Source organism: Balaenoptera physalus (assembly GCF_965194825.1).
Source record: "Balaenoptera physalus genome assembly, chromosome: 11".
NCBI classification, from domain to species: domain Eukaryota; kingdom Metazoa; phylum Chordata; class Mammalia; order Artiodactyla; family Balaenopteridae; genus Balaenoptera; species Balaenoptera physalus.
Genome location: NC_138896.1, coordinates 75,672,597 through 75,700,273, shown reverse-complemented (window position 1 = coordinate 75,700,273; position 27,677 = coordinate 75,672,597). Strand labels below are relative to the sequence as shown.

At 43.0% G+C, this 27,677-nt stretch overlaps 1 protein-coding gene across 9 annotated transcripts in view; it reads right to left on the bottom strand.

The window, feature by feature from the left end:
• Positions 1 to 27,677, bottom strand: part of CACNA1D (calcium voltage-gated channel subunit alpha1 D) — a 319,798-nt gene that overhangs the window by 118,820 nt on the left and 173,301 nt on the right. For 5 of the 9 annotated variants that reach the window (XM_082414397.1, XM_082414399.1, XM_082414403.1 and 2 more), the window contains exons 5-8: positions 27,469 to 27,611; positions 23,056 to 23,208; positions 22,312 to 22,508; positions 15,426 to 15,529 (exon numbers count right to left, since the gene is read on the bottom strand). In XM_082414397.1, coding sequence (XP_082270523.1) covers positions 15,426 to 15,529; positions 22,312 to 22,508; positions 23,056 to 23,208; positions 27,469 to 27,611 — 597 coding nt within the window. Of the gene's footprint in view, positions 1 to 15,425; positions 15,530 to 16,114; positions 16,219 to 22,311; positions 22,509 to 23,055; positions 23,209 to 27,468; positions 27,612 to 27,677 lie in introns of all 9 variants that reach the window. The other 4 variants (XM_082414398.1, XM_082414400.1, XM_082414402.1 and 1 more) reach the window with 1 other exon arrangement.

The window sequence follows — 27,677 nt, the reverse complement described above, 5'->3', positions numbered from 1 at the left end:
TGAGCCCAGACCACAGGGGCTGGACGACATCACCCCAGACCAAGTGAGCCAGGGTCTCCGTTAGCTGAGGACCCTGCCCCATCGGAAGAGCTCACCACCACTAAGCCTCGGCTCTCTTCACTGAGGCCGGCAGTCACCGAGCAAAGCACAAGGCACACGTCCAAGGCCCAGTCCCCATCGCCCAGTGCGTTGCCATCCTGAGGTCCTCTGAACTTCCCTGTCGCTGACTCAGCCTCCTCTCACTCTTCACTCTGGAATTGCTGCTCCAGAGGGTACATTCTCCTGTATCCTCAACCTTTTCAAAGGGACCCACCCCCTTCTCCTTTGCTTTGATGGAAACCTGGGTCATCCTCAAGCTTACTGCTTTGCTTCCCTTGTAGCCCTTCCAGACCCCACCTACCTCGGGGTCTCAAGGTGGCATTGACAGCCTCCTTGCTTTTCTGTTCCTCTTCACATGTAGACCAATACTCCCTCATCCTGCTGTAAAAATCTAATAAACAAAAAACCCTACTCCTTTCAGGACAATGCCAGTAGGCTATGTGACCTTCTCCCCTTCCTCTGTGTTGTCTCCTACTTGCCCCCTAGACTGAAGTCTTAGGCTCCCAGCTCCCAGCCTTCCTCCACATCCCAAGTCCTACCATCTTCCTGGGGGACTCCAGTAGCCCTTGGTTGACCCTGCCAACACCTGGCTTTTCAATCCCTTGACATATTAATCTCCATGACTATTGATCTCCAAATTTTACCACCCCTAATCATGAATTCAAGCTTTCTGCTCTCTGACCACAACCTCCTCTCAGATCAGTTGACTTGTCTCACTCCTCCTACTATAAACAATACTAACCTCTTCGGAACGTCCAGTCCACTGACCGTCCCCATTTTCTCTCAGTCTGTTAGGCTTCCCCTTCCCTCCTAATCTACCTTAGATTTCATGATCCATCAGTAATCCATTTAGTGATGTTCTTGCTGCTACCCTAAACTCTCTTGCATCCTTTTACTATACAGAGAGAGCAAAACCCTCACCCCAGATGACCTCAGATACTCCCTTTCTCCATACCTGGGTAAGAGCAGTCAAACGTGGCTACAGAAAAGTCATACGATGCGATAGACTGACATCAATATGGATTCGTCATCGCCAGCTTCAAAAAGGACCTCAATGCTACCTATCATCTACGTCAGTTCTCCGGTTCACTCACTCCCCAACTCCCTGCAACCACCATCTTGAACCTCCCCCACTCTCCAGACAGGACTCTGCCACCCACCCCCTTGCCGCCAGCAGTTAACCCTGTCCCCTGCTTCAGAGAAGCTAGGAATCAGGCAGGAACACGCCCAGCTTCCTACGTTCAAACCAAACTCGTATCTGCCCCATATTCTCTTCCTTTCTTCTCACGACAAAGAAAACCTCCTTTTCTTAATACTACCTGTCTTCTGACATCCTAATAAACTGAGTTTTCCAATCCTTCCATTTTTTGAGGTCTTCTTTAATTCCCTTCAGCAGTTTTTTGTAGACACGATCTTGTACATCTTTCGTTAGATTTATTCCTGGGATCTTGACTTTTTTAGGCTTTTTTTTTTTTTTGCATCTCCCATGTCTCTGCTTAACATTTTGAACACATGGAATATAGTTATAATGACTCTTTCATGTCCTTTTCTTCTAATTCTAACATCTGAGTGAGTTCTGGGTTGGTTTCAACTGATTGATTAAATCTTCTAATTATGGGTCACGTTTATCTGCTTCTTTGCATGCCTACTGACTTCTGAATCCCAGACATTTTAAGTTTTATCTTGTTAGATGGTAGATATTTTTATATTCCTACAAATATGCCAGTGCTTTGTTCTGGGATGCAGTTAAGTAACTTGGACTAAACTGATTGATCGTTTCAGGTCTTGCTTTAATAATCTGTTAGGTCAATCTGGAACACTACTTAGTCTAGGACTAGTAATTCCAAATCCTTTGAGGATTTGGCAAATCCTTTCTGAGTACTCTACCCAATGTCCTGTGAATTATGAGTTTTTCCAGTCTGGCTGGTGGGAACAGGCAATATTCCTGGCCCTATGCGAGCACTGAACACCATCCTTTCTAATCCATTCAAATATTCTTTCCCCAGCGTCCTCACACACATGTGCTGAAAAGTACTCTGCTGAATACTTAAGGGGGAACTTCTGGAGTTCTCTTTCTATGAAATTCTCTCCTCTCCAGTACTCTGTCCTGCATACTTTAGCCACCTTAGTTTTTGCAGACTCTTAGCTTCATCTTCTAAACCCAGGGGGACCACAGGGCTTGTGCCGTGGCCCAGGAATTCTCTTAAGCCAGTAAACTGGAACAATTATGGAGCTTATTTAGTTTATTTCCTGGTTCTCAGGGATCACTGTCCTTCATTGCCTGACATCCAGTGTCTTGAAAACTGTTGTTTTACATATATTGTCTGTTTTGGGTTTTGTTGTTGTTTCAGGTGGGAGGGTAAATCTGGTATTCGTTACTCCATCTCAGCCAGAAGCAGAAAACTCTTTTAAATCTATTTTAATGGTATTTTAAAATCAATTTTATCATGACACAAGTCACGAACAATAAAATGCACACGATTTAAGTTGATGGTTTGGGTAAGGTTGACACCATGTAAAAAACACCCCAATCAAGATAAAGAACATTTATAACACCTCCCAGAAAGGTCTCTCATTGCCTTTCCCAGTAAACTCTTCGTCTTCCCACCCTAGAAAATCAATGACCTGATTTCTACATTATAGACTAATTTTGCCTCTTCCAGAACTTCACCATATGTTATGTTTTGTACCTGGCTTCTTTCCCTCCGCAAAATGTTTTTGAGCATCATTGATAATGTTGTACTAGTACTTCATTCTATTTTTACTGCTGAATGGTATTCCAAAGTTTGACTTGGATACCACAATTTGATTATCTATTTTACCTGCTGATAGACCTTTGGGTTTTTCCAATTTGAAGCTACTATGAAAAATGCTCTATGAATGCTGACATACAAGTCATTTTGTGGACAGAAGACTTTCATTTCTCTTCAGTAAACAACTAGGACTGGAACTGCTGAGCCATATGGTAAGTATATGTTTAACTTTATGAGAACTTGACAAGCTTTTCCAAAGTGGTTGTACCATTTTATGTTTCTATGAGCAACATGTGGGCATTATCAGTTTCTCTATACTCTTGTCAACACTTGATACTGTCTTTTTGATTTTAGCTATTCTACTGTTCTACATATGTAGTAGAATTTCACTGCAATTTTAGCTTGCATGTCCCAGATGATTAATAATATTAAACATCTTTACATGTACATTGGCTATTTGTATATATTCTTTTGCAAAGTATCTGTTCAAGTCTTTTGCCAATTTTAATTATTTTTTGTTTACTGTATTGTTTACTGTTTATCTTATTATTTAAGAGTTCTTGTATATCCTCCATACAAACCCTTTGTCAGATATATGTATTGTGAATATTTTCTCCCATTGTGTGGTTTTCTTTTCAACTTCTTATTTATGAAGGGCAGAAGTATTTTTAGAAAACATTTATATTTTAGCTTTTTACTTAGATCTATGATCCATTTCAAGTTAGTGTTTGTGTCTAGTGTGACCTAAAGGTCAAGGTTCATTTTTTTTTTCTTTTTTAAAGACATATCTAGTTTTTCCAGCATTTCACTGAAAATAAATTATCCTTTCTCCATTGAATTATTTAGCAGTTTTGTCAAAAAGCAATTGACCATATACACATATTTCTGGATTTTCTATTCCATTCAATTGTTCTATGTATCTATCTTTATGCCAAAATGATACTGTATTTACTGTAGCCTTATGGAAGTCTTGAAATCAGGTAGTGTAAGTCGTCCAACTTTGTTCTTTGTCAAGATTGTTTTAGTTATTATAGGTCCTTTGCAATTTATATAAATATTGAAATCATCTTGTCAGTTTTTTTTTAAAAAGCCATTAGCATTTATGAATGGGACAGCACTTAATAAATAGATAAATTTGAGGAATGCAGATAAATTCAACATCTTAAAAATACTGAATCTTCCAATCCAGACCAAATGATCATGGGCCATCATCATTTACCTAGATCATCTTTAATTTTACTAACCAGTAGTTTTCAGTGCAGAGGTCTTCCGTATCTTTTCTTATCTTTATTCCTAAGGAGTTTAATTTGTTAATGCTATTGTAAATCATATTTTCTCAAATTTCATTTTCCACATGCTTGCAGCTTGTGTATAGGAATAAAATTGATTTTTGTATCCTGAGACCTTGCTATATTCACTTATTAATTCTAGTAGGTTTTCCGGCAATTTGTTAGGACCTTCTAAGTAGACAATCATGCTTTCTGTGAACAGAAATAGCTTTTGCTTTCTTTCTAATCTTTCTGCCTTTTATATCCTTTACTTGCCTTAATGTACTGGCCAGTACTTCCAGTATAATGTTGAACAAAAGGGGTGAGAGAGGAATGATTACTTTGTTCTTAATCTCAGGGAAAAAAAGCATCCAGCCTTTCACCATTAAGTATGTTGTCAGTTACAGTTTTTGCGTTTTTTGGTAGATAACCTTTTTCAGGTAGAGGAAGTTCCCATATATTCCTAGGTTGTTAAGAGCTTTTTATGATGAATATTACAGAATACTGTTGGTGGCATTTTCTGCATTTTCTGAGATGATCATATGATTTTTCTCCTTCATTCTGTTAATATGGTAAACTACATTGTTTGATTTTCCAAAGGTGAACTAACCTTGTGTTTCCTGGATAAACCCCACTTGGTCGTGAGGTACTATTCTTTTAATAATTGCTAGATTTAATTTGCTAGTATTTGAGAATTTTTACATCTATATTAATGAAAACTACTGTTCTTTTCTTATGTCTGTTGGATTTGGTACTGAGGTTATTCTGGCCTCATAAAAATATGTTAGAGAATGTCCCTTCCTCCTCTATTATCTGAAAGAGATTTTTTTCTAGAAATGATATTCTTTCTTTCTAAATTGTTTGACAGAATTCACTTTTGACATCACTGAGGCCCCCAGTTTTCTTTGAGAGAAAGTTTATGATTCTGAATTCCATTTGAAAAGCAAATATAGGGCTCTTCAGTCTTTTCTTTCTTTTTGAGTCAGTTCTAATAAGCTGTGTTCTTCAAGGCATTTGTCCATTTCTCCTAAGTTACTGAATTTATTGTCGTAAAATTATTTATCCTAGTCTCTTGTTATCATTTTAATGTCTGTAATATTTGTGTTGACATACCCTCCATCGTTTCTAATACTGATCAATTTTTCTTTTTTGATTAGTCTTGCTAAAGATTAACTTTATTAAGCTTTTCAAAGAGTCCACTCGTCTTTGTTAACTTTACCTATTTCTTGCATTTTCTCTTCTACTGACTTATGGTCTTATTTCTTTTTTCTACTTTCTTTGGATTTAATTTGCTTTTCTTTTCTAGATTCTTAGATGGGAATACAGACCACTGAATTTAAACCTTTCTTCTTTACTAATATAGGCATTTAAAGCTATAAATTTCTAAGCACTGCTTTAAATGGATAATGCAAACTGAGATGCTGTATTTTTATTATCTTTCCGTTTAAAAAACTTCTCACTTTTATTGTAATGTTTTCTTGAATTTTAAGTTATTTAGAGATGTATCATTTAATTTTCAGTATTTGAAGGACTTTCTAGACAGCATATTGTTACTGGTTTCTATTTCAAATCAATTGCTATTAGAAAAAATGTACTCTGCAAGATTTAAATCTTTTGATACTTAGTGAGACTTTGTTTTTTTAATACAGTCCACACGTGGTCTATCTTGGTGCTCCTGAACAGAATGAGTATTCTGCAGTTATCGGATATAGTGTTCTATAAGTACCAGTTAGGTCATTCTGGTTGGTAGTGTTCAGATGGTATCTATATTTAGTTTTTTTCATCCCCTTGCTCTTCAGTTATTGAAAGAACTATAAAATTTTCATCTATGTTTGTGGATTTATTGATTTCTCCACTTAATTTTGACAGCTTTCCCTTCATGTATTTCAAAGTCTATTAGGTACAAACTCATGTAGAATCACTGTCTTCTTGATGAATTGACCCTTCCAGGAATATGAAATGTCTCTATCTCTGAAATATCTCTCTCTGCAAATATTCCTTGTATAGAAGTCTATTTTATATATTTGGTATTAATATATTTATCCCTTTTTTTAAATCTGTGTCTTTATAGTATCTTGCATTTTTATTCACTCTGACAATTTCTGTCTTTTAATTAAAACACTGTGCCCATTTCATTCAATCCAAGTACTGATACAGTTGGGTTTATGTCCACCATCCTGCTATTGGTTTTTTGTTCATCCCATATGTTCTTTGTTCCTTTCCTGCCTTATCTGTCATCTCTCAATTTGTTTCTATTGACGCCCCCACCCCATCTTGATTATGGATCACGTTTTCCTGCTTCTTTTCATGTCCTGTAACTTTTAATGACGTGGGGAAACATTTGGGGAACATCTGGGTTTTTGGTGTCTTCCTTTAATGGGTGTTGACTTGTTTTGGCAGGTGTTAAGTTCGCCACTTGTCCTGATCCTTTTGAAGCTTGTTTGTAAGATTTGCAGGTCTAGACTGGGGTAGGTCTAGAGTGGCTCTTACTCCAGGGCTAAGGTAACCCTACCCGTAATGCCTGGCCTTTCCGAGGTCTCACTTGAATGTCCAATGTATCATCAATGTCAATCTATTCCAGCTGGTCAGAATCCCTCTGTTTCCCAACACTGAGATTTCCAGCAGCTCACAGCTTTGTAGTAGCTGTTCTCTACCAATAAATTCAACTGGCATATAGCAGCTTAGTATATAGTCAAAGATTTCAGAGACTCCCTATTCAGCTTTCTGGAGCCCCTTCTCTGCATACCTCTCTCCCTCCAGTACCCTGCCCTGAAAATCCCAGCTGTCTTGACCTCTCTAACTCTGCTCTTTGCCTCTCGAGCAAATAGACCACTGTCCTCCTCTGGGCTCTGCCTCCTGTGCCACAATTCTAAAAGCATCTCCAGGCAGACAGCCAGGACAATTGTGGCACTTACTGCATGTGTTTCCCTTCTCCTAAGGAACCCAATCCTGTGTTGCCTATTTCCATCTTCTGAAAAAAAAAAAAACTGCTTCATATATTTTCGCCAGTTTTATAGTTGTTTATAGTAAAAGGTCCATTCTGGCACTGTTACTATATTGTGGCTGGAAGAGGATTACAATAGCCTTAAATGGTCTCCCCACATCCAGTCTTGCATCCATCCAATCCATTCATACTACTGCAGCCAGAGTGATTTTTGTATGCTGAATTTTTCCAACGTTAAGAAAAAAGTTCAAATGTTCATAGAAGTAGGAAGACTTACACAATGAACAGCCATATGCCTATCACCTAGTTTCCACAATTAACATTTGCTACATTTTCTTTATCTCCTATCTATCCATCCCTCTATCCATCCAGTTATATTATATTTTTTGAAGTATTTTAAGGTAAGTTGAAGACATCAGAAAGCAGAGTAATTTTTATAAAACACAAATATAAATCACATCACTTTGGGCTTGAAATTTATCAGTGGGTTCCTTTACCCTTCAGCTAATGACCAGAATCTGTGATGTGATCTTGAAGGACCTTTGTGATCTGGGCTCTGCTGACCAGTCTGTCTTCTTCTTTTCTTCACCATCCTTTCCCAGCTCCCTGAGTGCCTGCCACCCTGGCTTTCTTCAGTTTCTCCAATGCCCTCTGTTCCTTCCCACTGTTGGGCCTTTGCATGGGTTTCTCCTTGACTGTAATACCCTCCCTGAGAGTCTTCTCCCATCTTGCCTGGATATGATGGCTATTCGTTTGTCCTTCTCTTCCTCCAGGATGCTTCCCTTAGACATTTGTTCTCCCTGTTAAACGCTCTCACAGCACCATGCACCTTTCCTTCAAAGAACTTATAAAAGTTTATAATTTTTGTCTCCCTCATGAGATACAAGCTTCATGAAGACAAGACTCTGCTTTGTCTCACCATTGAAACCACTGTGTAGGCACACAAAAAATATTCATTGAATGAATAAGTCCTTTTTTCTTAAGTAGTCTGAGAGAGAGAGAAAAATATCGAACAAGATTTTCTGTTTTTTAGTCTGTTGCACTGAACCTGATCCAGTGGTAACAGGGTTAGTCCTAAATATCGCCTCCAAGCCAATTATTATAGTTGCCCTCATCCAGATTCTTGGGAACAAAGTCATTCAGAAAGCCCTCCAAGTCAGGAAATTCACCATTTTTTCAGTGCTCTTTTACACAGCCAATCTAAATTCTCGTAACGCTGTGGATCCATATCTTCATTTGATTCTCAGAGATATAGCTCTGAGTCTCAGAGTTTCATTTTGTTTCAGAGAAAATATTTTTAAAATAGTATCTTTAAGGGTTTAACACCAGACAGCGCCTAACACCTCATTCTGTGCCTCTCCGCACACACTCTTACCTTACACACCAGGGCAATAATGACAGCTCTCCTTTGCTTTGTGGTACCTGCAAACACTGTCTCATACGGGAGAAGGATACTTTTGCCTTGGGTGCATAATTTGCTTAAATATTAAAATGTTCCAGGAAAGGAACAACTGCTGAACTTTAATAAAGAGGAGCTCCCTATACCACAGACATATGGGTCTTGATATACTGAGCTGTCCTGCTATAGCAATATTTGATTTCTGTAAGCAATTTTACCAGCCTATAAGAGGTATTACACGGAAGGAAAAAAAGACCGGCATAAAGTTGACAGTAGCGCCTTAGGGCAATCACAGAAGTCAAATTATTAAATTCATAAACAACCCTTCACTGCAGAAGTAACAGTGATTGTTAATGCCGCCAACGGAATAGGGAACACAGGAAAATTATGGCTTTAATTTCAACCATTAAGGTACCAGTGGCTTTATGAAGAGCTGAGCTCTGCATGAGAGCACTATGATGAATTCGCTTAGTACAGAGCTCGCCGTCGGCAAAATGGGTGTTCAGGAGGAAACACGTGGCCAGAGATGCCTCCTGGGTCCTCAGAGGTTTTTGCCAAGTGTTATAAAAAAGGATTCGGTTAGGAATAGATGATAGCCACAGCTGACAAGTGAGAGAGCTCTCCTGAATCTGTTGCTAGTGCCTGGCTGCTGTCCACTGCTGTTGCCAGGGAAACAGGCGTCAGCTTGATGGAAACAAGGATCAGCGAAAACTTTCACTTACCTCATTTCCACTGATCCCAACAGCCATTTCCATGGAAACAGTCGCTTCGAGCCAGCGGCGGAGAGGTTGCCACTCACTTGTTAATGTCAGGTGTGGCTACCAGCCTATGCGCTTCAGGTACCACCGTACCTACAGCAGCCGCATCCACCTGCCAGCCACCCCCGACAGCATCTTAACTCTGCAACAGGAAAGTTCAGTGCTTAAAAGTATATATAAATGTTTAACACGGTTCTTTATTAGAAAAAGGAAATTTAGCGTTCTTCCACGTAAAGCTGAAGTGGGGCTCAATTTCTTGTTCTACCAAAACCAAACCACGTGAAGTTACTAAAGGACCACAGCTCTCTCCCTCAGCTTTCAACCCCACTCCCAACATTACTTCCAAGTTCAAGAAAAGAGACCTCCAACTGTATGGACAACTCTTTCACCTATGAGTCTAGTCAAACCAAAGACAAATCCAGCTAAACGTGTCTGGAATTCTGGCAGCCTGATCATCACTAATTACACACTAGAAAAAAATTTTTTTTTTAATTGTAAGAACTATCTACAAATACCCTCCACTGTCCCTTTGTTTTTGGACTAGATCTTGGTGTGCTCTCTTAGTCTGTTGGTCAAGATATGGAATTAACTCATTAACTCAATATAATTTTATTCTGTAAAACAGTGGTAACCAACCATGCTGAGAGCCTGGTTATCCCCATTACCTAACTATACCCCTTTCAACGTTGCAAGCAATTCAACTATTCTTCTAAGATGTAAATATGTTTATGTACAGGAAGAAATTCTGTTGTTTATTTTTTGTCAGCAGATGCTGGTCAAATATTTAATGAGAGCTAATTCTAATCCTAGTCATGAATAATTTATATGAATGCCTATTCCGAGAAGGTATGTCTCCACAAGCAAACAACCACCATCTACCTGGGATGTTTTGCCCCCTGAGCCAACGTTCAACGGGAGGAAATTAGAGGCAATCTCTGATTGACCATGGCTCATAATGGTGTGAATTTAATGGGCCAGGGTGTAAATTATGATGCCCTCCCAAACCTGAACCTATTCAGTACAGTGCCCCCCGCAACACCACCCCTCTCCACTTCCTCTGTACCAACAGTAACACAGGTAGAGTAGCCATGCCTGAACCTTTGTCTAGGTTTTTTATCCCAACACTTTCAACCAATCACCAAGCATCCTTCCCCCCAATTATTGTGGATTAAAGAGAAACCAAATGGGTTGAAGAGAAATGGAATGTTCTGGACAAATGTGAATCGAGTCTAAGGATTAGGAGATGAAATTAATCACTTTTTTCCTTTAAAAAAGTGATTAGGATAGAGGTCCATCTCAATATTGGTCATAGTTTGGTAAATAATTCAAGAGCCTTCAGAGTATGATACTGAATTTATAAAAGAAAAGAAAATAGAGTTTTTAAACATTTTTTGGCAAGGAATATCCAGGCACCAAGACAACAGTATTAAAAACAACTGAACAGAAAAAATATTCATAGCATAGGATCCTAAAATTGCCCTTTGGATTTACTATGAAAAATGGCATGTGGGCCCTGACTTCAAAGGCCGACAGAGAACAGATGCATCGAAGTCTGGGTTACATTACACTAATCTCTTAAGGGTCTTCTATCTAATCTCTTTCTGGACATTGCTAAGTGCCAGGGATATGACTGCCACTATAATAAATATCAGAGATTATCTAAAGTTCTCAGGAGAAATCCATCTAACAGACATCAAAACCTGTCTAGGCATTGTGGGCCCTTAGTCTTTCTTTGGCAGAAACAAAGACAAAGGCAAATCAAATCCTTCCTCAACAAGGACCTATAATTTACCAGCTTCTAAATATTTTCATCTTCATTGTACCTTCCTGCACCTCTGATAGCATTTTTGAACATTAGATCCTCTAAAAGGAAAGAGCAGTAGAGAATACTTTGTTTATTAACTCATGAGTAAAATAGTCATGCAAATTAAACCCAATCTATAGGCCTGGTCACAGGGGGAAAAAATTAGCTTAAAAGAACTGACTTGATGAGATTTTTCTTGCATCAAATCCCGTTTTATATACTCTTATTCAAGCTATCATCATAACGATAACCAAGTTCTCTACATCCTTCAGCTCACTGAATCCTCACGCAACTCCACACGGTGAATATTATTAACATCATTTCACAGACAAGGAAAGTGAAGCTCTAAGAGGTAGGTCATTTCACCAAATCTCACAGTTGGTAAAAGGTAGAGCAAAGAGTCAAGTATTGATTACCCGACTCTAAAGCCAGTGTTTAACCATATGTTACAGAAATGCCATGCCCCTCTATTTGTGCAAAGAAATCACTGTCAGACATAACCTCAATCATGATTTACAGCTGCATCATACTTCATAGCTGACAAAGAACCTCCACGGCCTCCTCTCGGGGGGCACCGAGTACAGTATTACTGTGCATACATAGCTCGTGTCTCTTGGTCACTTCCTGGGAAACTTCCAGAAAATGGGACACTTCAGATAGTTTCCAAACAGCCCCTCAGCTGTTCCCACCTCACCCAGGGAGGGGACTGGGAGGAGGTCCGTGAATTTAAGAGAAAGACAGATTCAATGAGTAAAATTCTTTATAGTACATATTTTTCAAAGCACTTCTACATTCATGAGCTGACCTAAAGCCAGCTACCCTATGGTGGGGGGGGGCGGGGGGCGCAGCACGGCAGCATCTTCCCCATTTGAGGGGCCAAGAGACGGAGGCTCAGGGCTCCTAAGTGACGTCCCAGAGTTAGTGGGTGACGCTGGCAGGACCAGAACCAAGGTCTTCCAGTTTCATTCTCATCTACCAGGTCCCTTCTTGGGGGTCTGACCCGCACCACAGGGGCTCAGAGGGCCCTCTACCTTACCGCAGGTGGGTCCTGCAGGTGAAGACACAAGCCCACTGTCCACGACCACCATTTCCCCCCGGGAATCTGGCAGTGATTCTAAAGAAACAAAGCGCGGAAACACCACTGTGTTCTCTTATTTTACCTATCTACGGACAAAAACCTCAACGGGGACAAGGGTTAAGTGAACAATTTTAAAAGTGAAAAACCATCAAAGCCACCATGAGAACAGACACAGTCTGAACTGTAGACTTAATCGAGACAGTCTTTCCAATCCCTGGTCAAAATGGGACCATCTCCTTAATGACGACTTAATGTGAAATCGCAACTCTAGCTACAGATATTCTCGGCTCCTCCCACAGAGCACGAGCACCAGAGAAAAACGTCTTCATCCAGGATCACGCTTGGCTATGCCGGGCGTACAGTTCGTGAACCTCGCACTCACCTTGAGAAGAACGGCCTGCGGTAAAACCAAAGATTTTTCCAAAGCATCAGTCTTAATGCTTTAAAAACGTACCAACGCCAAAACAAGTGTGCCAAAAAAAAAAAAAAAAAAAAGGAGGAGCAACAAGTATTTCCAAATGGTTAACAGACTTGAAGACACACAGCGTCTTATAATGATTCTTCATTAGAAAGCAGCAGCACGGTCTTAAGTGTCTAAAACAGGAGAACCTTTTAATTCGGGCCTTTCGGAATTACATCTGTGTTGGTCTGATGGTCCCTAAGGGGCTATGCGACATAAGTTGTCTTCCTTTTAACATTTATTTAAAACATTTTTTGTATTCCCTCCAGTGTCCCCTAAAAAAAATTGGGAAGAACCCTAAGACTAAAACTAAAATTTAAAAAAAAATTACATTTCTTTAACAAGAAAATGAATACAAATGACCCATTTTGATTTTGTGTTGCTTTGGGGGAAAGTCAAGGAGGAGTACCCAGGCAGAGAAGCCTGGGTAACTAATTGTTAGGGGAGGTGGGAGCAGCCCCTTCTCCAGTTTCTCCACCCCCACCCCCAGAGACACCTTATCATCTTTCAAGATCCAGCTCACAGACATGCAGCTTTCACAGCCCCTCCATCTCCACCTCTGCTCTAGCTTGGCCATCCTGCACTACCTAACAATGGTTTCCCCCTGTCCCGAGACAATGACTGTCTGAGCACAAGGCCCCCATCTGTGTCTTCGACATCTTGGCACCCTGGCTTCCGGCCCAGAGCCGGGCACTCAACAGGAACTCAGGAAAAGCTGACCAATTTAGCGAACGCGGATGCACGACTCTGCTCTGCAGACGTGGCTCTTCCTTTACACGGAGCACGGCTTAGCATTTCCTACCCAAGTGGCCTTACAGGTGGGGCAGAGTCAGTTGCAGCCCCACATCATGGAACGGACTGAAAATTGCTGCGAAATCTCGGATTTTATTGTAAAAATTCACGTGTCGTTTGCGCTCTCCTTCATAAGGGATCTAGTTTTGTTCTGATTCAAAACTGTTTTTAAATTACTTACTATTTTCCCCAAAATATATTTTAGTACACTGGTTGTTCCACCATGGTGTGTGCCTGTTTTTGTCCTCCAGCTTTGGGCACCACCCCCCTCGGAGTGCATATTTAACACCCACCATTGTAACAAGGAGTCCCTCCCTCCCATTTCCCCCTGTTTTCCTTTTTCAGCGGCCTCATCACGAAGGGGTGGTGTTCCTGCTCTGGGAGTGCAGAGATAAGGCACGTCACTGGCACTGTTAAAATCAATCGCTTCCACGGCCTCAGTTTAGTTGGGTTTAGGAGGCACGGGGTGCCAGGAATTCACAACAGAATTGCTGTCACCCTCGTACGGGCCGTTTCTGCGGTAAAGTCAACACGATGCTGTTTCTCCAGGGATACATTCCACCCTGACCATCCCGACACTAACCTGAGGCCATGGCGGGTCACTAGGAGGAAGGCACTTTTAAAGTTTTAAGTGAAAGAACATGAGGCTCGAAGAGCCATTTATCTATAGAAGGAAGCTTTGGTTGAGGTGGGGGGCAGGGGGTAAGCTGTCGCTCCCCCAACTCAGTCCCTACTCCCCTCACCGTGGGGCACGGACTCCAGGGCCATTTCTAGACAGGGCTTCACAGGACAGTGTATATCCATGGTGTAAAGTGACCACACTCGGTCAAGGAGAATTCTAAACGTGTTATCCCTGAAAACAGGCAGGGTAGGTTAGAGGGAAGTGGAGGAAAGCAAGCAGAGATGGGTCACTAGCTCTGCTTTCTGCTCTGGAAAAGGCAGTGTGGAGAAAAATGCGATAAAGGTCTCTCCACTGACTCAGCGTTACACGAAGACATCACTTCCCCCAAGATACAAGCTTGGAAAGGCACAGATAGAGTGAGTGAGGAGTAGATAAACTCACTGGGAATCAAGCCTACCAGCAGTATCTCCTGAGGATGTCTGAGCTCAGGGAGCGACAGAGGCTCCTCTGGGGAGATGGGCACCTCCCGGGCCTCGGTCGCACTCCCAGCCCCGACCCCGCCCTGGCAATGGCTATATACTGGCTCTGCTTCTGAGAGTCTGGAGAGCCCTGGTTCCCTTCTCTGGGGTACTCCCCTGTCTGGGGTGTCTGTGGGATGGGGAGGACGCAGAGCTGCCCAGAAGGGCTCTGGGATGTCAACTACAGGCAGGGCGAAGCCCCCCTCCTGACCCAGTCTCCACCGAACCCCCCCGTCAATCCACCGAGCCAAGGGGGTCAACAAAATGAAATTTCAAAAATGGTGACTGAGTGACATGGACGATGATAAGGCCATAGGCAATTTAGGTGCAAAAGCTGATTATTACCCTGCATTAAAGACAGATTCTACAAGTTAAGATTAAAAATGAATTGAAGGGAGCATTCTCACAGTGACAGCAGCAGAAAACCAACCTAAGAAACGATCCCGATCTGAAGGATGTGAGAGTCTGAAACTATTCAGTATTTATGTGCTAATCTAGGCTTATTTCTCTTTTACCATGAAATCTGAAACACCACTGGAAATCATCATGATACACTGCAGGTTAAAAGGGCCAGGTTATGTACTAATGGGAAGAAAACCACAAAAGACAAAGGCCCTTTCCTGGGGGAGACCAAGGCTGGGAATCCTTTTACTCACTTTTAATCTACTTCTACACACTGGCAATATTAACGTGACTGGCTTCAGGGAAATGGTTCCATTAAATGAATAGTGTTTGGCAAGCATCAGAAACACAGAATCTCACAGACAGATACAAGCAGAAAGAATCACAGTTTAGTCCAAAAGCAACACACAGAGGGGACATCAGAGTCCACATGCATGCAGAGAAAGCCGCAGGGAGCAGCTGGGGGACACGCAGAGCCGCCTGACACATGGCAGCAGCAGAATGTGGAACACGGATCCAACTGCTTACCCACTAAGGACACCAAGAACCAGGTTAAGGACGAAAAATGAGCCAAGGATGATCAGACTAACAAAATACACCCATGGCCATTCCCATCCTATCGCATCATTTACCTGTAAAATGTAAGGAGATTAGTTATCAGTTATCCATTTGCTAAAGAGCAGAGCCCCAAGAACAGCTGCTGGACCACTAGGGCTTTGATTAAAGACTGGTGCTCCTAGAAGGGGACGCTGCCAAGGGCCTTCCATTTTTGTTCTTTCAATAAGGACAGGTTCTGCTGCTGAAGCCTACAAATGTGGCCTACCAAAAGTCATTTAGCTACTGTTTTGTACCAATTAATCTGCATTATATCTGGATCCAGGCCAATAACACAATTATAGATGTATCTCCTTTTAGGACACACAAATGGGCAAGCAATGCCAACGATTTAAATCCCAAGTGACAACGCTGATTAATTTCTGGTCAACAATTATCCTATAGCTCTCTTTCATGAAGGCTGGTAAGGTTCCAGGAAACATCTTGATTTGGGGAAGCCTCAGCAGAAAAGAAAGCATCCTGGAGGATACATAAAACGCTTGGCACCCACCCAGCGGCCCCCATCTAGCAAAGCCTGTGTGGTGCCCCCATCTAGCAAAGCCGTGTGGTCTTGGCAACTGTCCTCGGGACTCTGCTTTCAAGATGAAAGAGGTGTAGCTTACCCGCTCAATACACCAAGTACAAGATTTAGTACGAAAAATGACCCAAAGATGACGAGACTGACAAAATACACCCAGGGCAATTCAAATCCCATAGCATCATTCATCTGTAAGAAATAAGATGGTCTCATAGGAGTGGGTTAATAAGAGAATCTAATAAGGAGAGAGGGTTACATTAGAGACAGCATTCTATACATTTAATTAAACATTTACTTAGCTTCAAATCAGACAACAGTAGCCAATGCACATTCATTATATATTCCCAAAACACACACACACACACACACACACACGCACGCACACACGCATACGCACACAGAGTCATCAAAGCTTTCAGGGCAAATAACAGCAAACTTTGGCCACTGCTAGGGCAATCAGCTGGGATTTGGCTCTTTCTCACAGGAAACTGCCTTGGTAAGGGATTTTCAGAAAAGATCTTGATAGAGGACAAAACTAGTGCTTAGCTGGAAACTATTTTCTACTCTGCCCAAGTTGTCAGTACTATTTTTGCTTTCAAAATTTGTGATGGTGGAAAAGTCTTAGTTATAGAGACAAATTTGCAACATTTGACTCTATAAATTCTTTTCTTTAAAAAAAAAACCCTAAAATAATAACTTTCCACTGGAAGCCAACCAATCCAAGGAAACCTAACCCACTTTAAATCTGGATTATCTGCTATCAGTGAGTGCAAGCACAGCTAAATTAATGCAAAGAAGGAAAGTATTCAGAAGTCAACTAGCTGACACATTCAGGGGTGCTTTGGGGAATGACATTTTCTTCCCCAACTGCACCCATAGGAAGGACCCAGGAGAAGGAAAGAAGCCCTTATCCTCCACACCTAGCTTGAACCTACATGACCCACCCTGGGAGAGCTGGCTCCAGCTGTGAGCTGTTCCAGAGGAACCCGGTGTCCCTACTTCTAGGACAAGCTGAAGCAGCACAGTCAGACATGGCCTCCCGGATACACCTTCCCAGGAGAGGTCTGATCATGAGCAGCTTTCATGATGGAGCAAACAAGTGCTTTCAGGTTCACGGCTGGATGGAACTTTCCGGCAGCACAGGTCATGTTAAATTGGGCAAACACTTCTCCCAGGAAGGAAGTGTTAAGGACTGGTGAGGGGACAGAATGAATGACCCCGGGCCTGACTTTGTTGGAACAGCCGGAATCTTCGGCTAATAGAACAGTATATAGTCCGGGCTGATTCATCGTTCTTGCCTTGCAGGGTCAGGCCCTTAGGCCTTTAAGCATGTGCTTTCCTTTACATTATCTGGCGCTAGATTTTTAGCTTTACAGACCGAAGCTCAAGCATTTCACTGCCTGCCTCATGCAGAAACCAAACGGAAAAAGAGAACATTAAAAAAAAAAAATTACCTAACATCTGTTGCTGCAGTCTAGGGAGAGGGCATTAAATCCCTTATGAAACACCTGTTTGGCCACATGAAAATGGATGTGCTTAATAGAACTGCTATCAGTCTGCACATCTTACATCGGCAATTAGAGTAATGAATGATGCAGGGCCGTGGCTGCAATTGTTGATCTCATTAAGTTGGATAAACTAATTTCAGCAGGAAGGCCAAGGGTAATTCTTCCAAAGCAACTACACCGCTAAACTTATTTAATAATCCAGATGTGGAGGAGAAGAAACAGGCTGCCTGGTGGAGGGACCAGAGCCCAGCCTGGAGTCAGGGCCTTCCACAGAGACCTCTCTGGGCCTGCTTCCCCTCTGTTGGAGCAAGAAGGGTGCCCATGACAGGGGAGAGTGGGCCCGCTCACGGGGAATAAGGATGTGCATGTCCAGGACTCCCACCGGAGACCCCGCTCTCCCACAACTCTGGCAAAGTGGGCCAGCCGTCAGCCGAGCACCTGCCCCACCCATCCTCTTTGAGGCCTCAGTCCCATGTTCCAGAGAATGGCTCCAGGAACAGCTGTCTGCTCCAACTTGGGAGGGAACATTTTTTTTAAGTAAAGAAACTTTTAATTTCTTAGAAGTAAGCGTGCAACAGATCCCCATTTGCTCAAATCAGAAATACCACCTGGAATAACAGCTAGGGGCCAAGGGGAAAACAAAGGCCACAGGAGACTCTATAAATCTCCAGAGGGTGAGAAAGAGCAAGAAAAATTAAGCTTTAAGGGCCAGTCTCTCTCCCAAAGAAATCTCCTCAACCCAGGTCTCTTTTCAGAGGCTTACCATACACATGGGACAAGTGAGAACTGGCAAGTGGGTCCCCGAAGTAACCATAGGAAAATAGAGACTCTGCTTGGGATTGTGTCTGAGTGGTCTTTGTCAGCAATGGAAAAATCGGGATGAGCTCAAGCATTTCAATTTAGATTTTTAAAATATTTATATCAAAGTCATCATGTGGTATCACCTGGTACTCAGGAAATAACCTAGTTTCAGTTTCCCCTCATTTCAAAGGCTGAGACGCACATCCATGTCTCCGAGGAAAGGCTAACCTAGGCTTTTTGTTTTTTTCTAACTGTTGCAACTACTACTAGAAACTTGATATATTGGTTGTCGTTCCCCTGAGCATGGAATCAGAGAAAGGGGCAGAAAGGCAAGCTGCTGGCTAACTAGAGAGGGATTTCCCAGGTACCTTGAATGAAGAAGACGGTCAGCTTGGCCAAGGGAACTTCCCGTTTGAGTCAAACAGCCAGCACTGCCATAGGCATGCTCACTGAGAAAAGAGCTTGGCACTAAGGCAAAAGGCCACAAATGATTTATATGGATAGCTCTCTTCTGAAATCAATACTCTTTTCATTAATTTCCTACATCTAAAAACATTTCCTCTGAGCTGAAGGAAAAAACAATAGGATCATGTAGGGTTACTGTGCATCTTGTGGACAAAATGAAAGCCCAGAGAGTTTGGGTGACCTACCCAAGGTCACACGCCCAGCCCTTTCCAGCTTTAAGGCTCTTTCCTTGCACTACACCTTTCTGCCTCTGTGGACAACAGATGCATGTGGGTCAGATGGCACCTTAATTATATTTATGGAATTCACTTCATAAAAGAACACTAAAAAAGTCATTTTTCACCAGAAACTAATAATCCCATTGCCCACACATCCAAATGGTCCTATTCTATGTGTGTCTTTCTGCATATCGGGCCCACCCGCACGTCCCTTTTCAAGACCCTGCCACCACTTGCCAGGCACTCTTGGGAACTGAGGCATCCCTGAACTTGAGAACACTGACTGAATATAAACCTGACCAGATGCAAACTCATCCCTGGCAAAGACTTTGTCCACCATATACAAACGCCTAAAGGACTGAAAATTTTGCTTGCCATCAATATTTAAAATCAAATCTCAGGTCTCTCTCAAGATGTTCCCTTTACACTCTAGCTGCGGATAAAAACAGGCACTTAAACATGGCCCATCTATAGTGAGGCAATGGGATCATGCACTTCAAAAGTAACAGTAACTGGTGTTTGCTGATCGCTTGCTCTGGGCCGGGCGCTGTGCTGGGCAGGGATGTTCTGTTCTGTGCACAGCTATGTGGCCTCCCATTGACTGTGGCCCATAAAGTATGAAGAAGGCTGGGGCCCTGGCTCCTGCCTATCTCCGTGCTGAGATAGTAAGTGTAATCAACAAGTAATTAAAAGCAACCTGATGTGTTTCAGAGACTAAGGTCTTAGTGAACACTCTGGAAGACATCACTGAGCTGCCCCCTAGTGTTCTGAAGGGCTCGAAAACCTCTGACAGTGGAAAAATGCCAAGGAAAGAGCGCCGGGTTCTAGTCTAGACCAGGGGTCACCAAACTATGACCTGCAGGCCAAACCAGCCCACCACCTGCTTCTGTACAGCCCGTGAGCTAAACATGGCTTTTACATTTTTATATGGTAGGAAAAAAATCTGGAGTATCTCATGACACAGGAATGTTATACAAAATTCACACTTCAGCGTCCATAAATAAATATTGGAACGAAGCCACATGTTTGTTTACATGTCGTCTATGGCTGCTTCCAAGCGACATGGGCATAATTGAGTGGTTGTGACAGAGACATTACAGTCTGCAAGGCCAAATATATTTACTATCTGGCCCCTTATAAAAAAGTCTGTAGACCCCTGTTCTAAATCAAGTGCCACTTGCTCTAGCGGTAGGACCTTGGGGATGTTCAGGAGTCTATATTCCACTGTTTCCCAGACCTTCTATAATGGGATATAGACTGGAATAATGTTGATAAATTACTGGAGTTCCTCCATCAGAATAAAGATGCCATGTAGTTCACAGAGAATGTAATTATTATGTTGTCAAATTATTAGCTCTGTGATTGTCATATGAAAAATAGAGGTAATAATTATACCATCCTAGGTGATACTTAGAGGTTCTCAGGAAAGCAAGTAGAAACTTTTGTTTCTGGGTACGTGGAGTTTTCTCTCCTTTAATCACACGCTTCCAGAGTTTTCACTAGCTTGGCGATAGGAAGACTGTCATGAGACAATCAGTGTGCAGAAACGTAACATAAGGTATAAAATTGTCCATTAGTCAGGGCATGTTGGATGGGCAATGGCAATTCACCGTGAAAACAGGGAGAATAGAGCTGAGAGGAGTCACAGGTTTTTCATTTATTTGTTTTAAATCCAGATGTTGTCTTCTGTACTATTTTGGGGGGAAGGATCAGAGTTTGGGCTATCTGGATGACGCTTTTTCTATTTATCAGAAACTTCAAGGGAAGACTGGGATTGAGCCCTCTGCTAATCTAACTAGGAGTTACAGCTTAGAAGATAATACTGAAAACAAACCCTTTACCTAATTAGAGGGTCCCCTTGCATGGCCATGGCCTTGGCTCATCCAATATAATCTCCCTCCTTCTTCCTCTTCACAAAAGGCATTGTGTTATGGATATAAATAACAGATGTGCATACCCACACAGACACACACACACACTCCCCTATGACAACAGAAAAAGGAGAGAGAGAGAGAAACAAGATATAACATGTTGGTGATGCTTTAAAAACCTTATTACCAAACTAGACTCACACTTTGGGGATGAAAATAAAAACATGTCTTCTTTGCCTAACACTGAACATATATAGGGACTTCTACAATCTTGCATGCATGGAGTTCACTTGTGAAGGGAAGCAAGAACCTATTTACAACCGTTATATGCTATGTTCTCTGAAGTTACAGAGTAATGGGAAATCCTATAAAGTGTCTGAAATTTAGATCCTGTCCGAAGCTACTTCTCAACTTGCAGGCCTTCTAACTAGAGACTGACCATTCAAGAAGTATGTTATCACCCATTGTCTTTTAACAAATCATTATTGGAATCCTGGTTAATCCCATTTGGACTTGGATTTAGGCTCAAAATCTGCAAGTCAGCTGTTTTTCCCAGCAACTCTGTGTCATGGAAAATAATTTCTAAACTTCTGTGAGCTTTTTCAAATTCTATCTAACACAGAAGTAAACCGACAAACCCAGCTCTGAGAAATGGCTGTTAAAATATGACTGGTCTTCATTGACAGCAAACCTTTCTGGCTCTGTCAGGAACAAGGAGAGCCAGCCCTGAGCCATACAAAGAGTGCCCAACTGTCTTCGTGGACAGGTCCACCAGCCCTGGAAGGGCTTATATGCCATTTCTACCCTCTCTGCCAGAGTTCTACAGCTCCAAAGAAAAAGGAAGAGAGAGCTAAGGGCTTATGCTGGGCTGATTAGTAGTAATACTGAAGATGCAAAAGGGAAATACTATAATATGGGAAAAAACCCATTTGGGCTTTAAGGCTGTACTAAGCTATGGAACGCATGAAAAGAATTCAGTTAATGTTCCCTATCTTCCATTTAGGATCTGGTAGAGCAACCTGCCTTTAGGTATAAAAGGTCAGTTTTACTCCATGGAAGTCCAGGAGGCTCTTAACCTGGGGAATGACCTCTGGCTCTTTAAGAGTTTAATGAGGACAGCCCTGGCCCTCTGGAGTTCCTCCAACAAAGGGGACTACGGGGCACGCTCAGCAGTAAGTCCCCAGGCGGCACTGGGGATGCGAGGGAGTCCACATCCTATAGCAGCTTTCTAGAGCTGAAACCAAGGCCCCAACGTGGAGAGATGATAGGTCTTACTGAGTGAAGAGAGGGCCTGCTTCCCTTCCCAAAGAACTCACTTCCAGGGGGTCTTTTTCAGCCAGCTCCCCAATGGCTCTAGCTAATGAAACACTTTTATCTGAGGAAAGCATACTCCATCAACTCTCTCCTCAAGCTGCTTACCCAGTAGAGCACGTCTGTCCAGCCCTCCATGGTGATGCACTGAAACACGGTGAGCATGGCAAAGGCAAAGTTATCAAAGTTGGTGATGCCGCCATTGGGGCCAACCCAGCCACTCCTACACTCCGTGCCATTGGCGGTACACTGGCGTCCATTCCCTGAGAACGCACACGGTGCTGGGTCCTCCTCAGCTACGATATCTGCAAACAGCAGAGGAAGGCTTGACCACTCAGGGGAGGAATGAACATCAGGAAACCAAGCTGCAGAAGCCAAGTACCCTGCCCAGAGCCTGGAACACTCTACTTCCCAGCTATGCTAACTTGGATTCCTATTGTCCTTCAAGGTTCACTTCAAACTTTCCCTCCTCCGTGGAATTTGCCATTTCCTCTACGCAGAATCCACCCCTCTGTCCTCTGTCCCCACTCTAACAGCACCTTTCCTCAGCCTATAGGGCAACACTACTGATTCACCTCACGGCCCGGTTTCAGGGGGTCCCCCCCATCTTGTTTGCCGGAACACATTACATAGGAAATCAAGATAGAAAAGGGAACTAAATTCTCATTTATTCTGAATATAATTCACACTAAGAACCGTCTTAGATTCACCAGTGTATTCGGCTATCTTTTTTTTTTTTCCCTGTCTCTCTCTCTCTCATTTTGTTTTAGATTTTCCCCAAACCACAAAGGTTGTTTTCGGGAAAGCCAAACTTTTAAATAGTTAGGTTAGCTACCATTTTTTATTACTCACCTGAGTCAGCAAAAAAACATGTTCTGTGCATTTTTCCAATAAAAAGTTCCAATCCTATAATAGCATAGATTATGATTACAAATAACACCAAAAGGGCTATGTGAAGGAGGGGAACCATGGCTTTTATGATGGAGTTCAGGACAACTTGTAAACCTAGGAAAGAGAAAAATAAGTTTGTGAGCCAGGAAGACATTTCAGGGATGCACAGATATAATTCCTAATGATGCCTGCTCTGTATACGACACACAGTAATAAAACTCAGAGGTATTTCTCAGCTTTTAATTAACGTTAAACCTGGATGTGAAGTAAGTCAAAGAGGAACCTTAAAGACCATCTAATCCAACTCCCTCAACTTGAAAGATGGAAAAACTAAGGCCTAGAGAGGGCACTGCCAGATATGAAAGTCATTCATTTATGCATTTGTTCATCCATTCAACAAAATTCCTTGAACATCTACCGTGCAGCAAACATAAGGTTTAGTGCTTTGGGGAATGTGAAGATGTATTAAATAATGAGGCTTCTCTCAAAGAGGTTATGCTGCAGGAGGAGACATAAGAATTAAAGACAAATTACTCTAAGGTAGCACACAGACGCTGAATAAGTAATATCACACAGTTAAAATTAAAGAGGGATGAAAGACATCGCTTCTGAGTCGGGGAGAAGAAAGAGGACTGGGCAGTAGCCTCCCTCTCAGGAGGGCCTGAAGCATGAGTAGGATGGATTTCCACAGGCAAGAGGAGAGAGGTTACTCCAGGCAGTGGAAGAAAGTACCAAAAGCACGGAAGTGAGCTAGCGCCATGTGGGCTGGGGGTGGCGAGTCTCGGTTGGCGGTCATGATGTGGAAAAGGGTAACAAGAAAGACAAGCAGATTGCAGCTGGGTAGCTCTGGGTTTTGAATTCAGATCACAGGGCCAGTGTTTAGTCCATCAGCAAAAGGCAGCCTCTTTATTTATTTTAAACAGGAGAAAATCAAACAAAAGTTTAATAACATGTATGCATTGGAGAGACCCAGGAATACTCAAAAGGCAGCCTTTTTAGAAAGACAAGTGGGGAAGCAATAGGCAAGACAGGCAGAGAGGCAGCTGGAGGGTGCTGGGCTCTCCAGGGAGGACAGGGCGAGGAGCTGGATGAGATCAGAACTCAGCAAGTGAGTCTGAGTTAGAGGAAGGTGCCCAGGGAGGCAGGGCAGGGTCAAGAGGCTAATCCTAGTGCCTGAACAAAGACAAGCCTGTCAAAGGAGGCTCCCCTGGAGTGGCAGAGGGAGATGAGGGGCCGAGGAAGGAGAGGGTAAGAGCAACTGTCCACCTGGTGAGTCTGATCACTTAACATGAAGGGGGCAGTGCCCTGAGGTTGAAACATGGACTTGAGAGATGAGGGAGGGACGTGGAAACCTGGGAGCTACCCACGGAGCAACACTGAGGGCCATGGTACAGGAAGAGAAAAGACCATGGGAACAGGGACAGCGGGGCGACACTCTGGACTGGGTGGAGGGAAGCAGGAGCTGGAGGGAGCGCGGTCGCCAGGAAACCAGAGCCGGACTAGATCCAGGCCACCTGACGCCCCTGCATGTGCCCTGCGCTCCTCCCACCACCACGACCTACCTCAGCTTCCACTCGACTAGCTCAATCTTTTCCCCCTTTTTTCTTTCTCTTTCCCTTCCTCTCTCTGTTGTCTCTCCCTCCTCCAAACTGCCCTTTTCTAGTATCTTCTCACTTTCCTAATACATACTCAGAGAATGAAAGAACAGAAGAGGCTGAGATGCTAGAATTAAATACGTTAGAAGTCAGAACACACCAAGCAAAAATACTTATCAGCGATAACAGCAAAAGTTCACCTTGATAAGAAGCACATGGGAAGAGGTGGGGGATGGGATGGGGAGGGAAGGGCAATAAGAGGGTTTCAGACTCTCAAAGAATCTCTTTCCAGACTTTCATTAAGACAAAACTCCTACATACTGTCTTCAGATACTTAAATGTTCAAATGGTTTCCTTTGGAGAAAAAATGATCAATAGGATGACTTTCAATGTTTCCGTCTTCTATAAGGAATAGATGGAGGGGAAAATAAACATATGCTCTAACCTACTTGGGCAAGGGGTTTTTTGTTTGTTTTTTCATTTGGGTTTGTTTGTGTTTTTTTTTTTTAAGACATGGATGGGCCATCCAAAATCATCATCCAGCAGTTAGCTCTTCTCAGCTGTATGGCAGTGAGCCCTATGTTTCATAAATGTGTCTATGTTTATTGTAACTATTATATTTCAGATTGGCCAAATTTATGAAATAATGACATTGTATCTTATTGTGAATGTGTACACTTTCATGACATTAGGCTCCTTTGTATATAACCAATGTGTACAACAGATCTCACAGGCCTCTAACCAGGGAGGCAGTGAAATGCAGCAGAAAGAACACGGGGCCAGGACCTAGGAGGCCGCCGGGCTGGTCCTGTTTGGCCACCCACCAGCCATGAGAACCTGCCCAAGGTTTCGATGACCTTCCTCATCTAAAAGATGGTGACCGTGGACCAGATGATCTTGAGGGTTCTTTCCCATTTGATGGTCTAGGATTCTGATACATCTTTATCAGTTACCTGTGTGGGGCTAGTTAAGAGCTTCACAAACATCTGAAGGACTCTATCTGAAACACATGTTTACCTTCCAATGAATGAACATATATTCACATACACACACAAAATCATGTCTTGTAGGACAGTCTGAGTTCTCTTTAGAAGGGATTAGACAACTCCCAGATAAGTATAAACAGTCACACCTTCCCAGGCATTCTTAACAACTTCAAGTATTTAGGAAATCACTAGTCCACAGCTGCCAACTGCATGGGAAAGAGCATGACCCAGAGCCCCTGACCCATCTCCCCAAAGCCCAGCTGGCTCTGTTGAGAGACTTGGATGCTCCAGGGCAGTTAATGAACATGAGCTGAGAAAGTCCTCACATATGACTCAGATCCACAAAGCCACCGCACCCGCACGTCTGCTCACAGCACATACTGCAGGCAGGCTGGCCTGTCATTTGCTCTTTGGGGGAAAAAAAAGTTGCCGTGGTTACTCTGAAACTAGATTAAGCTGTAACAACTGAATCTGAAACCTCATGTTTGCTCACTGAACTTCTCATTTAATCATGTTAATGTAACAGGGCCAGTCACTTCCAAGGTATTTCTATTTTTCTCAATTGCTTCCAGACGGTTCTGTGGTTTTGACTTGTGCTGATCTTTTTCAATGAAAATAAAGGAACAATCTGGAAAAACAAGTACACATAAAACACCACTTCCTACATTCTAAAATGTTAAATTTGACATTTTTTTTTCCAGAGAATTTTTGGTGCGTTCTGAGTCCCAACAGGTTTAATAAAATTTCATAAAGAATTTCTGGAGAGGCAAAAACATGATTGTGCTCTTTTGATGGCTTTATAAGCTGTGAGAAAAAGGCACACCCTGCAATGCCATATCTGTCCTGCAGCTGGAAGCAGGCAGCACCTCACAGCCACAGTCCTTGGAGAGGCACTAAAACTTCCACCCTCTGAAGTTCCCCGTAGGGATGTCCTATCATGAGTAGAGCCCAGGGAAGCATATGCCACGCTCCTTATGGAAGTTCCTGGCCAGGGCACAGATGGGGCATCTGTTCCAACTCAGGTGGCACTGAACCTGGCCTGGAGGTCTGGAGCAAGAAGCAAACTAGGGCCTGGCACAGACAGGTAGAGTAGGCTAGTGGGTGATACAGCATCTCTCACACTGAGGGCCCTCTCTGTGCTCCAGACCTTGCGCTGAAGGCTCTCCCTGCATTACTGCATTCAGACCTCACAACCACCTTCAGGCAGGTGCTACTGTGGCCTACATGCAGGGAGGACACAGAAGCATTCACCTCTTCACCCCCGAGTGAGACGGGCACAGTCCCTCTGTGGGAGAGTTACATAGACTTTCAGGATTCCAGCCCCTTGCTGCTCTCACTTTGAAAAAAGGCAGTCAGTTGAGGCCTCCAACACCCTCATCCCCATAACCCACCATGTTCAAAGGGACAGGCCTGAGAGTGGGAGGAGTTGATGGCAGCGGATGTCAGAGGACGAAGACCAGACTGCAATCAGGAGGCCTGAACTCAAGGTCTCCTGCCACCACCCACTTGGTCTCTGCACGAGAGAAGATTCTCTCTAATATAAAATCAGGAAGACAACAATCACTACTGCCCCCCTCCACCCCCCTCCACCCCCAGTCGGGGCTGTCACAGGGACCCGAAGTGACAATACAAGCAAAAGTGCTTTGTAAATGGCGAAGGCCTCCATGGTCACCTGCTGAGCCCTTGGCTGGTGCCAGCACTCACTTCATCGCACCCTGTTTCATAATCCCGAGACCCACCCAGAAGGAAAAAGATCAACAAACTCCTGGCTTTAGGAAACGAAACGTGCTTACTGGGCACTCCTGATACTAGTCGAAGTGGTCGTAACACTCGAAAGGCGCGGAGGGCTTTGACATCAAAGCCTCCCGATTTGCCACTGGAGTGGTTACCGCCTTCTGTTTCTTTGGTTAATTGTTCCAAAATTACACTAAACAATCTGAAAGAAGAAGAGAGGAAGAAATGTTAGAGTCTGTCACCCAGGGAAGCAAAACAGGATGGTGAG